Source organism: Octodon degus, unplaced genomic scaffold, assembly GCF_000260255.1.
Source record: "Octodon degus isolate 3935 unplaced genomic scaffold, OctDeg1.0 scaffold00064, whole genome shotgun sequence".
NCBI classification, from domain to species: Eukaryota; Metazoa; Chordata; class Mammalia; order Rodentia; family Octodontidae; genus Octodon; species Octodon degus.
Genome location: NW_004524640.1, coordinates 12,682,048 through 12,696,832, shown reverse-complemented (window position 1 = coordinate 12,696,832; position 14,785 = coordinate 12,682,048). Strand labels below are relative to the sequence as shown.

At 40.7% G+C, this 14,785-nt stretch overlaps 1 protein-coding gene across 3 annotated transcripts in view; it reads right to left on the bottom strand.

Moving 5' to 3' along the window:
• The window catches only part of LOC101571362 (histone acetyltransferase p300), a 70,776-nt gene that overhangs the window by 41,347 nt on the left and 14,644 nt on the right, over positions 1–14,785 (bottom strand). For all 3 annotated transcript variants that reach the window (XM_004634648.2, XM_023719000.1, XM_023719001.1), the window contains exon 2: positions 6,380–7,017. In XM_004634648.2, coding sequence (XP_004634705.1) covers positions 6,380–7,017 — 638 coding nt within the window. The remainder of the gene's footprint in view (positions 1–6,379; positions 7,018–14,785) is intronic.

Genomic DNA, 14,785 nt, shown 5'->3' with positions numbered 1-14,785 from the left:
CGGCTCTTTGGCATCCGGGCGAAGAGAGCCAAGGAAGCCGCAGAGCAGGATGTTGAGAAGAAAAAATAAAACACTGTTGGGATCTTGTAATAAATGCTCAGAAAAAAAAAAAAAAAAAAAAAAAAAGAATCAGTCCTGGTACACCACCTGCAGGTGCTACTTGTTCTTTTCATTTCAACTGTTACCTTTGTGAAGCATCTGTACAATTGTCTAGAAAGTCACACAGCTTCCTTTCTAACCTGCCATAACCATTCATGCCTTTGATTCATAAAACAATCTAGGTGATAAAATGACTTGTTACAGAAGAACTACTCCATAACCAATTCCCCATGATGAATATAATTATTATGTGCTGCAAACATGTACTAATCACTAATCAAAATTTTAAAATAACTTTTAAAAATTTATTAAAACATATGGCTCTTCTCATCAGACCTGGTGGCACAGGACTGTAATCCCAAAACTCAGGAGGCTGAGGCAGGAGAATCACTGTAACTTCAAGGTCATTGGGAGTTACAAGGTAAATTCAAGGCCAGTCTATTATACAGTGAGACCCTGTCTCAAGATAAATACATACATACAAAAAAAATATGGCTCTTCCACAGGCAGACTATGCACAAAGGAAAACTTCTTTGTAGCCCTATCATCTAGACACCTTAAAATCACCAACCTAACACCTTACTCAGGAAAATAGTATAAAGCACAAAGTATATGATTATACAAATCCCTATAAAATTCAGTTCTTTAAAACATTAGCAGCATCCACACTCTACAAATTCATATAAATATGTGATTTGCACATGATGGAAAGGCAGAAAAATTAAACATTTATGTGTTCAGATGAGATTAGATAGGCCAAGAGATAACATATCTAATGCACTATGGATGAAGGGAACATGAGAACACGGAAAGTGCATGAGTTTGGATGAAAGCATAAAGTACAGATAGGCCTGACAGGGAAGTATTCAGAGTAAACAACTTACTGATTTAATATTCTCTCCAGTAAGTGAAATTTTCTAAGTAAATCTGGCCAGTAAGATCCAAGCTGGGAATATGGCTCTATGGTAGAACATTGTCTACCTAGTATTAAAATTTTGATCCTGGTTTGTTCCTCAGTCACACATACACACACAGGAAGGACAATCTAATACAGAAATAAAGAGTTCAGGCTATTTTTGGTAGCTTCAAATGCAGCTGTAAATGTTACTGATATGCATATGCTTTTAAACGACTAGTATTTATACTAAAGTAACCTCAATGATACACACACGCTTACAACTTGGGGGAGTTATCCTTCACTTGATTTATTAATTAGCACAAAAATTCATTAGAGCCCTAACATGAAAGCCTAGCATGACAGACAGTAAAAGACCAAAGTGATAATAAATTATGTTGGTAGTATTCATTACTGACTAAATAAAATTGCTGGAATTTGTACAGCCACCGTGGTATCTGTTAATAAGCATAATGTCTTCATTCAGATGGATCCCAATATAATCTGGTATTTCACGACTGTTTGCAGGGTAACTCTGCCTTGCCTGCCTGCCTAGACCAACTACATTTCAAACACTTCCTGATATATTCATTCCTTCAACAAGATGCACCACCTAGAAACTCCAAGTTAACTGACAGCAGTGATGGCCTCAAATGCATTTGATGTACTGACTGCTGGTCGGGTGGCAGTAATTTTATTATTATTATTATTATTATTATTATTATTTGTTTGAGACAAGGTCTTACTACGTAGTTCAGATTAACCTTGAACCATGCAGCCCAACATGCTGTCTTCAAACTCACAGTGATCCTCCTACCTCTGGCTCTCAAGTGATGAGATTACAAGCATACACCACCAAGCCTGGCAGTAATTTATTCCTGATATTTTTGGTCACACTAACAAAGATTCCCTGGGTTGTGCCCAACTTCTGCTGCCACAAAGATAAAAGCAACCTCCATATAACTATCCTTGTATGTTTCCTTGTCTCCTAAACTTACTATTCCTCCATGAGAGAAAATAAGAGGAGATATACTTTGATTTCTGCTACACTGCAGTTATTGGATCTTTCTTCAGAGGTCCAATAATTCCTCACCATACAGATATCCACCTACAGTGAAAAGACAGGACCAGGAGATCACAACACGTACACAGTTAAAAGAAAAAAATATGTGTGGGGACTGTTTACTTTCTCTTCTAAAAAAATGAAAATAAAATCTAACCCCACAAGCGCCTTCTGAATTTAGTTTGCAATACATTAAAGGCAAAAAGGTGAGAAACACAGTAACACAAACATACCACATGATAGCAACAAACATTGAGTGTTAAAGGACTGAAGAATTGGGGCTGGGGAGATGGCTCAGTGGAATAAGCGTTTCCCTGGCAAGCGCAAGGGCCTGAGTTCAATCCCCGGTTCCAGGAAAAAAGAAAAGGACTGAAGAATTGATAGAAAACAAGGAAGACCCATCTAAATCAACATTTTTCTCAGTCTCTCCCTATAGATTATTCTCCCCTGCCTTATACCTAATACACTTTCAATTGGTCTTTCAACCTGCTGTACTCCTTGCCTATGGCAAGGCTGCTCAACTTTTAAAAGAGAATCAATAGATTTAAGGTTGCAGTCTCTTCAATATCACATGGCAAATGTCATCACAAACAAATGTTAAACAGAATTCTCAAACTGACACAACACATTAAGATTCCTATCTTTGTACAGGTTATATACTCCAAAAGCCGTTAGATTTGGGGATTTTTTTTTTTTTTTAAGTATGTATGTGGTAGGGCTGGCCAACTAGCTCAGCAGATTAAAGTGCCAGCAAGCAGGCATAGGGGACAAAGGTTCGATCCTCAGGCCTGCCACGCTGGTGCTAGCCCCGGCCCCAGGGCACACTGAGATGGTGACTGAGACTGGACTTGGTGACACGCACCTGTAATCCCAGCTTTTGGGAGGCTGTAAACAGGCAGTTCACTACGAGTCCCATCTAGTAGTGAGACCCTGAACATCCTGTAGACCCTTCCCTAAAATACAGTAAAAAAAAAATGTGTGTGTGGTAAGCATTGAAGCTAGCACCTGACACATACTAAGACGCACACACACTAAAACTGGGCTTCACCCCTAGACTTAAATATCAATTTCATCAGGTATAAAAATTTAGATGTAAAGCTACCTGGATCCAAGTAACATAAACATGGGAGGGAGCCAGACATACACGAAAGTTAGGTTAAGATTTTCTTTTCCCCAGACTTAGCGAATACTAATAAAGATGCTCTAGGGTCGTGTTTGTAAAGGAACCAGGGTATCATTAGAGCAAAACTACAGAAAGGTTAACAAAAGATAGTTATGGCTATTGCTCTTAGTATTACTCTAGCAATGACCACTTGTATAAAAGGCTAAAAGTCAGTCAAGAAGCAAATCCTGCTGCAACTTATTACCATGTTGTATTTTTAGAGTTTGTTTGAGACAGGGCCTCACTGTACAGTTCAGGCTAAACTTGAACTCACTTTGTAGCCTAGGCTGGTCTCAAACTTGCGAACATACTCCTGCCTCAGCTTCCCAAGTGCTAGGATTACAGGTGTATACCACCACGCTCAACCTATATGATGTGTTTTTATCTTTATGGTCTTTTAGATCAATTTATCAATAAAAACATCAGAATGAAGGGCCTGCTAGTAATTTATAGTTCAGCAGACTAAGCACCTACTTAGGCAAGCGCAGGGACTGGGGTTCAATCCCTGCCACCATATGTTGCATTGGCCCTGCCTCTGGCACAGTGAGCTGTGACAGAGACCGGAAGTGGTGATGCATGCCTGTAACCCCAGCACTGGGGAGCCTGAAAACAGGAGGATCACTGCAAGTCTAAGTTGCGTAGTGAGACCCTGTACCAATTTTTTTTTTTTCCTGGAACCGGGGATTGAACTCAGGCCCTTGCGCTTGCCAGGGAAGCCCTTATTTATTCCACTGAACCATCTCCCCGGCCCCTTTAACTACAGTAATTAAAACATGAGCTCTTAATTCACAATAATAACCCGTGACTATTTGTTTATCTTTGTAATGGTAATACGACTAGTTACTTATGTTTCCTGTTATGAATGACATATTAAATACCTATTAATATCTACATGCTTCTTAGCAGTTAGCCTCTAATAGTAATTTTGGCACAATTATATTGTCTAACATTATAAGAACATGTTTTCTAATCTTGTGTCCATAATCATAATCTGATTCCATTTTATCCTTTTCTTTTAAAAAGATGTCTAAAAAACTGTTTTAAAGGTATACAGAATTTTTTTTTTCTTTTTTGTGGTACCGCAGATTGAACTCAGAGGACCCTGCACTTGCCAGGCAAGCATTTATTCTACTACGCTATCTCCCCAGCCCCTATACAGAGTTTTGTTTTTTTTTTAATTTTTATTTTGCGGAACCGGGGATTGAACTCAGGCCCTTGCGCTTGCCAGGGAGGCGCTTATACCCCTGAGCCATCTCCCCTGCCCCCTATACAGAATTATTAACAAATACTTCTTAAAGTCTTTAGTTCCAAAACAGGTAAAATCTTCCACCGAATACATACAGTATTGTATTAATGTCACTTAATTTTTTTTAATTAATATTTATTTATTTTTATTTATTACATTTATTTATTGTGTGTGTGTGTGTGGCCAGCTCAGCCCACCAGGGGGCGGGTCTGGCTGGCATGTGGTGCTGGGGATCGAACCGCGGTCCCTGTGCTTTGCCAAGCTTGTTTCAAGTAGGTGCTTTAGACCACTGAGCCATCTCTCCAGCCCCTGTCACTTAATTTTTTATAAGCAATAATCCCATATCCTGTGCCAAAATCTGTTCATAGTCCCTACAACATAATTTCAGGATCAATAAAGTTAGAATGCTCTGACTTGAATTTGTTTCAATCTTCAATAGGAACATTTACAAGACAGACTTTTCTTCTCATCATAAAGAAAACATTAAGTTGGGCACAGTGGCACATACTTGTAATCCCGTACTTGAAAAGGGATACAGGGAGGCCAGCCTGGACAATTTCTTGAAATCCTGTCTTCAAAATAAAAATACTTTTTAAAAGGGGTGGTGGCTGAGGATGTTGTGCAAAGGTAGAGTACTTGGCTAGCACGTGTGAGGCCCCAAGTTCAACCTCTAGTACTACAATGAAAGGAAGGATGGATGGATGGACAGACGGATGGTGTGTTTACATCTTACTACATCTTATTATGTATACAGATTGCACATTTAAAAGATAAAAAGATATAAAAACTGTACTTAGTATTCTAGACTTAATAAAGCTAACAAAGTAGATTCTGAAGAAAAGCCTTTCAAATGGTGTCCCAAACCTGAGTAATTCAAATACCTGAAATGCTAGCTGAGGCTTTATAGCAAAAAAATACACCTTCATTTCCATTCACTAATAAAAACAATGGCGGGGCACAATAGCATATGCTTATAATCTGAGCACGTAAGAGGCTGAGGCAGGACGATTGCCACAAGATCTAGACCAGCCTGGAATACACACTGAGTTCAAGGCCAGCCTGAAATACATAGAAAGATTCCATCTTTTTTAAATATTCATTCATTCATTTATTTATTTGGTACCAGGTTTCCCTACACAGCTCAGACTCATAGTGATCCTATCTCAGCCTCCCCAACGCTGGGATTACAGGCGTGTGCCACAATGCCTGGTTTCTGGTGACTGGCTTGTCAAGGGACCAACAAGCAAATCCGGGTCCTGGCACTTGCCAGGCAGGTACTTAGACAGCTTGAGTTATCTCCCTGGTTCAAAAAGACTCCATCTCAAGAAAAAAAAAAAATTTAATAATTTCTTAGACTATGATTCATAAAAGTAGAGACATACATTCTAAGCAGTGGGAACCAATGAAATATCTACAGACAATGTAATACCAATTGCCTTAAAATTCTGATCACATAAAATTTATAAACTATGTTTGTAAATAAAAGCATTCCAACAGGCCACAGAAAATAGGAATTAGCTGGCAATCTCTTGAAAGAAACTACAAAGTTATAGAACACCAGATATAAATCTTTTAAGTGTTTCTTAAAACTTTAGACAACAAAATCTTTAGCATATAACATGTAGAAAATGCTACACAATGTAAGATTAAACATGAACAGTAAGAATGAATCACTGGGGCTGGTGAGATGGCTCAGTGGTCTAAAGCACCTACCTAAAATAAGCTAAGCAAAGTACAGGGACCGCGGTTCAATCCCCCAGCACCACATGCCAGCCAGCCCCGCCCCCTGGTGGGCTGAGCTGGCCACACACACAAATAAATAATTTAAAAAAAAAAAAAAGAATGAATCACTGCTCTCCAGCCCTTCCCTTATCAGCTGAACACTCAACAAGTACAAACCTAAAGGGCACTTACCTTAAGAGGCTGGGGGCCTCTCAATCCTGTCTGTCCTCCCATCTGGGGTGAGCCCTGTTGTAGTGGCTCTGTCAATAAGTTGCCAGCATTTCCCATGCCAGGGTTTGGATACTGCATATTGGGTCGTCCTCGGCCTGCTCCAATTGAACCGTTCATGACTTGGCCTGGCATTAGTCCCTGTCCATTGCCTGCGGCCAACATTCCAGGATTCATGCCAGCATTCATCCCTGTGCTCATTCCCATGGCAGGTTGATTTACTGGGCTGTTCATCATACCTGCTGTGGACTGCGTGGGACCCTGATTTGGTCCACTAGTGCCCATCCCCATGTTGGGAGAAGTCAAGCCTGCCTGTGCCATTGGGCTTTTGACTATGCTGTTTATCAAACCTAATCCAGGACTGTTCTGTTGAGCCTGGCTGGCCATAACTTGGCCTGGGCCACCAACCCCCATATTGAGGTTAGGGGAACTCCCAGACCGTAGTAATTCTGATAGCTGTTTATGTTTAGAGGCTGCATCTTGTGCCATGCCAAGATTTGTCTGAAGCTGACTAATATCACCACCGTTGGTTAGTCCCAATTCTGTAGAGTTGATTAATTCATCTGGTAAGTCATGCTCCAGGTCAAACAAAGAGCCAAAATCTAAAAACAAAGAGGAAAATAAAGGTTAAAGTTGGATACAACCAAAATCAGAAACTAGTCTATCACATTAATTCAAATATTTGCAGGCTGGCCAGCTAGCTCAGTGAATTAAAGCACCTGCTTAGGCAGATGCAAGGACTGGAGTTTTATCTCTGGTATGGCTGTGCTGGGCCCCACCCCCAGGGCACATCGAGAGGGTGACTGACACTGGGTTTGGTGGCATCACACCTGTACACCCAGCACTTGGGAGGTTGAAGACAGGAGAATCACTGAGTCCCATCTGTGTAGTGAGATCCTATAGACTCTGTACTAAATACATAAAAATAATAAAGTATTATTTGCAAACCTTAATGAAACATTACCGACTTACTTGTACTGCAGATCAGCTGTTTGTAAAATGAAACCCACAAATTCAGCATGAGCTCCAGGAAGGCAGGGAATTACTATCTCTTCCTCAAAGCAATGCCTCAACTAGTGAGGGAATTTGTCTTTTATCAGACTCAGAGCCCACAAAAGTTTTCTTGAACCAAATTCCAGCTCTAACAGGGTACTCTGGCCCCTCAACATACAAACCACCCCTACTAGCCAAGAAATTAGACTGACCCCTGGGTCCTTCAACATTGGCACGAATTATAGCATTCTGGACTGGTTAGTTTTGTTCTATTTTCGTGATCCAGACTTAAACAAGTATAAAAACACATTTTTAGGGCCAGGGAGATAGCTCAGTAGAACAAGTGCTTGCCTGGCAAGCCCAAGGTCCTGAGCTCAATCCCCAGCACTGCAAAACAACAACAAAAACCAACACATTTTTAAATAATAATCCAGACACTATAAATGCAATGAATGAGTGATATTAAGAGATAATATTGGGCCGGGGAGATGGCTCAGTGGAATAAGTGCTTCCCTGGCAAGCACAAGGGCCTGAGTTCAATCCCCAGTTCCGCAAAAAAAAAAAAAAAGAGAGAGATAATATTACAGCAGAAAAAACAAAAAAGCTTTGGTAAGTGGAGAGAAGGATGGAGGAAAATGAATAAAGATATGTTATGTACAAGTTAAAAAAAAAAAAACAAAACGGGCCAGGAAGATAGCTCAGTAGAATAAGCGTGTGCCTGGCAAGTGCAAGGACCTGAGCTCAATCCCCAGTTCCAGGAAAAAAAAAAAAAAAAAAAGTTAAAAAAGCAACTGGGTATGGTGGTTCATGTCTTTAATTCCAGCACTCCAGCCAATTGATAGCACCATTCACAAAACAACATTCACACAAAAAACCCTGAAAAAACATTTTAATTTATTGTATAGTACCACAGAGACACACTTTAATGCAGGGCTAGGTGACTCCTAATTAGAATTTGAAGATGGTACTATTTTCAAAGTCTGAAGCAGAAGGACTGCCTCAAGTTTGAGGACATAGCAGCACTGACTGTCTCAAAAAACATTATAAAACATGATGGCATTCAATATGTTTTAAAATCATTTTTCACAGCTACATACTTCTCTAGGGATGGGCATCAGGGATTGCTATTCCAAACAGGTATCAATCACCTTGAAAGAGCCCAAATGAGTCACTAGCCCAATCCCCAACAGGAAGAGACCTTGTCCCGTATTCATGCCTGCCTGCTATGTGACTTGCTTCCCCTTTGGTCCTGGACTTAATTTTACCTGAGCAATGGTGCTTGTAATCTCATTGGTTGACCATAGTTTTGTCCCACCTCAAGCCCACCTAAGCAAGTTACCATGTCTTCACCATCTTAGACCCGCCTCACTGCATGGTTTTCCTGGAAGAGACACTTCCTGGGGACAACCTGCTCAGGCCCCCCTCCTGTCCCTCTCTTGGACAGGAGCTTTCTTTCCCTCACTAAATATATTCTTTTTTTTTGGCAGAACTGGGCATTGAACTCAAACCCTTGCACTTGCCAGGGAAGTGCTTATTCTACTGAGCCATCTCCCCAGCCCCAATAAATATATTCTGCTCGCTTTAAAAAAAAAAATAATTTTTACTAAAATACACTGACAGGGTGGCCTGCCAGTTAGCTCAGCTGTTTAAGCGCTTGCTCATTCAAATGCAGTCAGGCGCTAGGGACCACAGTTCAATCTCCAGCTCCACAAGCCTCACCAGTCTGGCCTTTAAGGTAGCCTGAGCCAGCAAAAAACAACAAAAAAAACCCACCTTCTAAGATACACTGACAAATTTCTGGTGAAATAATGTTGTAGAATTTGCCTTAAAATATTACAGCAATGACCAGCGAGATAGCCCAGTGGACTAAGTGTCTGCTTAGGCAAGTGCAGGGACCAGGGTTCAATTCCTGGTACTACACGCCGTACCAGCTCTGACCCCAAGTAAACGAGTCTGAGTGTGGTGGCACATGCCTGTAAATCCCTGCAATCCCAGCTGCTAGCAAGGCTAAAAACAGGAGGATCACTAAAAGTCTGAGCTGTGTAGTGAGACCCTGTACAAAAAAAAAAAAAACAAAAAACAAACTCCAGCAGAGGTTGAGGGAAAAAGGCTCTCTAAATTTAAGACCAGCCTGGGTAAAATAGACCCCTCCGTCTCAAAAAAGAAAAAGTCTTGGGTCAGGGAGATAGCTCAGCAGCGTAAGTGCCTGCCTGGTAAGATAAGGTTCTGAGTTTGATCCCTGGTACCAAAAACAAACAAAGTCTTAAAATACTCCAGTAGAAAGGAAGAAGAGGTGAAAATATACTAAAATACTAGTAATTTAAAGCTCAGTAAAGGCACCTAGAAGTTTTTTTTATTTAAGCTTCTCATTTATAAAAATGAAAATGTGCTAGGAACAATGGTGCAGGCCTATTATTCCAGCACTCAGGAGGCTGAGATAGGAAGATCCCCAGGAATTTCAGGGTAGCCTGCTGGGCTACATAATGAGTTCGAGATTTATCTAAATTTAGATGAATTGTCTCAAAAAAAAACCCAAAAATTATTTTTTAAAAAGGTGATACAGATATCTGAGTACGTTGGTGTGTACCTGTAATCCCTGCACTTGGGAGGCTGAGGCACGAGGAACACAGTATCTTTGGGGCCAGCCTCGGCTAAGAGCAAGAATGGGGGTGGGGGGGGCTAAGCACTTTATTGCTATTAAATAAAATTAATCCTTAGCTAATCTTTTCTACAAAGAAAACATATATAAAATTGTTTTACAGCTATGTCCTACATTAAACTTGCAAGAAAAAAAAGACTTTTACACAAAAACTCTGAAGTATAAAGCAAAGAATACTCTGAAGTCTACACATGACTACAATAAAAGAAAATTGAAGTGAATCTTTTTTTGTTTTTGAATCTCCTTTATGAACTTGGAGGCAAGAATTCTTTTAATTTTGAGACAGGGTCTCACTATGCAGTTTCGGTTGGCCTTGTAGCCCCCAGGCTGATGTTGAACTCAAAGAGATCCTCCTGGCTCAACCACAGAGTGCTGGGATTACAGATGTGTGCCACCACACCACCCGGTTCCGGGGCCGCATGCTGGGTGCCCGCATCAAGGGCCAAGATGGTGTGCCTGGGCATCCGGCACAGAGACCGTATGACATGAGGGCCAGGGACTGAACTTGGGTCCTTGTGCTTGCCAAGTAGGTGCTTATGCCTCTGAGCTATCTCTATGGCCCCAGAAGCTAGAATTCTTAAAAGGGCAAACAAAATTAATGGTTACCTTAAAAATGTAATCTAGGAGCCGGGGAGATGGCTCAGTAGAATAAGCACATGCCTGGTAAGCGTAAGTGCCTGAGTTTAATCTCCAGTTCCGCCAAAAAAAAAAGTAATCTAGTAATCAAATTGGGATTATCCCAGGAATCCAGGACACATTAAAAAAGTATAGCTATCATTCACTATAAGTTATAGGAAATATGAGTCACCTCAATGACTAAGAAAAGCAACTAATAAAATTTACTATCCAATAAAATTATAAAAAACTATGGAAACTGAGAAACTGAAGAGACTTTATATTGATACTTTTTCCAAAACCTAAAAGATGTTATCAAGTACAAATAGTGGACCAGCATTTTTTGTCTCTTCTGTATCACAGCCATTTTTACTCAATATTGTATGATACCCAAGCTAGAGCAGTAGTATCAGAAAATTCTTTAAAAAAAGAGAGAAACAAACCTTATCTGCAGATAACTGTCATGTAAAAGCAAACATGAGAATTATTTCATTGGGTCTACATAAATACAATTATTTGACAACTAAAAGATCCTAGAGCTGGGTATGGTGGCGCATGCCTTTAATGCCAGCACTTGGGAGCCTAAAGCAGGAGGACTGCTGGAAGTTTGAGGCCTGCTTTGTCTACACAACGAGTTCAATTCAATTCAATTTGAGTTGCACAAAAAGATCTTGTCTCGCCAGGGAGATGGCTCAGTGGAATAAGTGCTTCCCTGGCAAGCACAAGGGCCTGAGTTCAATCCCCAGTTCCATAAAAAAAAAAAAAAAAAAAAAGATCCTGTCTCAAAAAAAATCAGAAAGGGCTGGTGAGATGGCTCAGTGGTCTAAAGCACCTACTTAGAACAAGCTTAGCAAAGCAAAGGGACCGCGGTTCAATCCCCCAGCACCACATGCCAGCCAGCCTCGCCCCCTGGTGGGCTGAGCTGGACACACACACACACACACAAATAAATAAAATTTTAAAAAAAGAAAAAGAAAGTGAGACCTTAAAAAAAAAAAAAATCAGAAAAAGGGAAGGAGGGAAAAAAAAAAAAAAGATTCAAGACAGCCAAATGCTATGATGCACACCTGTAATCCCAGCAATGCAGGAGGCCATGCCAGTGACTAATAAGACCCTTTTCCTAAATGAAATAAAATGGTAAGGGTTGAAGATGTACTCTGGGTTCAATGTGCACGCGCGTGCGCGCGCGAGCACACACACACACACACACACACAGCTCAGAACACCACCTGGCACATTAAATACAGCAAATAACTTGTGATCAGTCAATGAACTCATTACTCTTATTAGGAGTCAAGCTGGTTTATCACACAGCAAGCATTTATCAAGCACTTTCAGTATGTCATGCAATATATTTCGCACCTCCTATGCATTATTCTTTTTAATTTTTTTCCATTTATGTATTTGGTACAGGTTCTCACTATGCAGCCTGGACTCATAGACATCTCCTGTTTCCAGCCTCCCCAGCACTGGGATTACACGCTCAGTCACTGGCTCAGTGCACCCCAGGGGTGGGGCCAGCACAGCATGTGGGACCAGGGATCGAATCCTGATCCCTGTGCTTGCCAGAGCAGGCATTTAGTTCACTGGGCTATCTCACCAGCCCTCATATACATTATTCTTACTTATCTTTTCAATAATCTCCGAAGTAGACTGTAGCCTTATGGACACAGTTCACCAAAAAAAAAACCAAAACCCAAAAAACGAGTCTAGGCCTTAGAGGGAGGATTTGAACTTCTACCTACAGCCAAATCTATTATACTTGTTTGTTGTCTTGTGTTCATACAATTATTTAACACTGCCTTACCAAACTTAGGCTTAACTGTGAAAGAGAGGACCTACAATAATGGGTCTTGAAAATAAAAGATTGCAAGGTTGGTCTTTGTTCCTGACAATCCTGCACCAACAGGTCCAATCCTGAACTTATTTCCACAGATCTAACTAAAGTAACCAACAACTATGGATCCCAATATGCCTATATTCCAAAATGGTTCACTTTTATTACAATCTCAACCATGCACTCTATCTTTGTTAATTATTGTATACATCTTACAAATCATAAGTATATGAAGAATAAAGGCCTTAATATGTTTCCCACAGCACAGGTAATAATATATCTTAAAGTTGCAGGAATTCTTCAACTGTGTACTATATCTCTGTGGCTGGGCATTTAATAGTATAAAAGTTGCCCTGGGGCTGGAGAGATGGCTCAGTGGTTTAAAGCACCTACTTAGAACAAGCTTGGCAAAGCACAGGGACCGCGGTTCAATCCCCCAGCACCACATGCCAGCCCGCCCCGCCCCCTGGTGGGCTGAACTGCCCCCCCACACACACTAAATAAATGTAAAAAAAAAAAAAAAAGTCCTACTTAAAAATCTCTATTTTGCAATCACATAAATGTGGAAGACTGTATGAAAGGGTAATATATACTTTGACCCCTGATCAAATACACATTTCTTTTAACTGGCATCAATGACTACAAAGTTAGGGTCCTTCTTTTAACAACTCCTAACCAGTTTTTACACAGTGCTAGGCACTGAACGCATGGACTGGGCATGCTACACAACAGCTGATCATGCCTCCAAAGTTCAGGACATTTAGGATTCCCAAGTACCACCAGACACCTGAGCTTATGGAATCTAAAATATCTGCATGAAAACAAAATGTGATATAGCTATCAGACCTCCCCTGTAAAAGTCACTGTCAACTTCAACTACCTCTTCTATCAAAGGTATTAAAATTTATTTTCAGGGCCGGGGAGATGGCTCAGTAGAATAAGTGCTTCCCTGGCAAGCGCAAGGGTCTGAGTTCAATCCCCGGTTCCGCAAAAAAAAAAAAAAAAAAAATTTCTTTCAGAATTGTTTTAAAGATCAGTGAGATGGTTCTTAAAGATTCTAAAACACTAGCCAGGTACAGATGTCTATAACACCAGCTATGTGAGAGGCTGAGCCAAAAGCAGCATAAATTGTGAGCACAGGCCAGACAATTTAGCGAGACTCTGAGAAGGGAGGGAGTGAAGGAGGGAGGGAGGGCGGAGAGATAGTTCCGTGTGAAAGCCCTGGGTTCAACCCCCAGTACCACAAAATAAAACAAAATATTCTAAAGGACTACGCAAGTATGTAGTACATTTATTTGCACTTCCCTCCCTTCTTCCTTTCTCTGTTGTTTCACGCTGGCCTCAAACTCTGGAGCTCAACCAATCCTCCTGTATCAGCCTCCCAAGGGCTAAAACAACTGATATATGCCACCACATCTTGCTAGTTAAGACAGGGTCTCCCTCTGTAGTTCAGAGAACTCAGTTCGCAGTTCAGTCTGGTCTAAACTCAAGAGTGATTCTCAGCCTCCTGAATGCTGGGATCACAAATGTGTCCAACCAAGCCCTGTGAATTTATAACATTTTTAAGGTTACGAACTACATGAGGCAGAGCAAATGGTTCTAAAGGTTCATTTAGTATACTCTGTTGCCACATTTACCTTAAAAATATATCAATATTCAAAAGAAAATGGGGCAGTGAGAGCCCATCACTTTCTTCAGGTCTGTGCAACTCTATCCTTCCAGGAATTAATAAAGTTTGAAAATTACTGTTTTGGGGTCTGGGGATATAGCTCAGCAGCATAAGTACCTGCTTTGAAAGCACAAGGTCCTGAGTTCAATCCCCGGTACCAAGGGGGTGGGGGATAAATGAAAATTATTATTTCCCTCCTTTATTGTTCTTTCTTTATCTTTGCCTTTTTTGACACAGGCTTTTTGCCCACTCTTTCTTTCATTTTTGCAGAACCAGGAATTGAACTCAGGCCCTTGCGCTTGCCAGGGAAGCACTTATTCCACTGAGCTATCTCCCTTGCCCCTTTTCCCTCCTTTATTGATAAAGTAACTCATGTTAATTCTGGCATCTACTACTATTGTTACTCAATATAAAACGTATTCAATGTCTGCACCCAATCCATGTTCCATTATAAAAAGACTTCACTTTTAGCAATTGTTTTTTTTTTTTTTTTGTTTTATTTGGGATTGAACTCAGGCCCTTGTGCTTGCCAGGCAAGTGCTTATTCTACTGAGCTATCTCCCCGGCACCCTAGCAATTGTTTTAGATCATTGAACA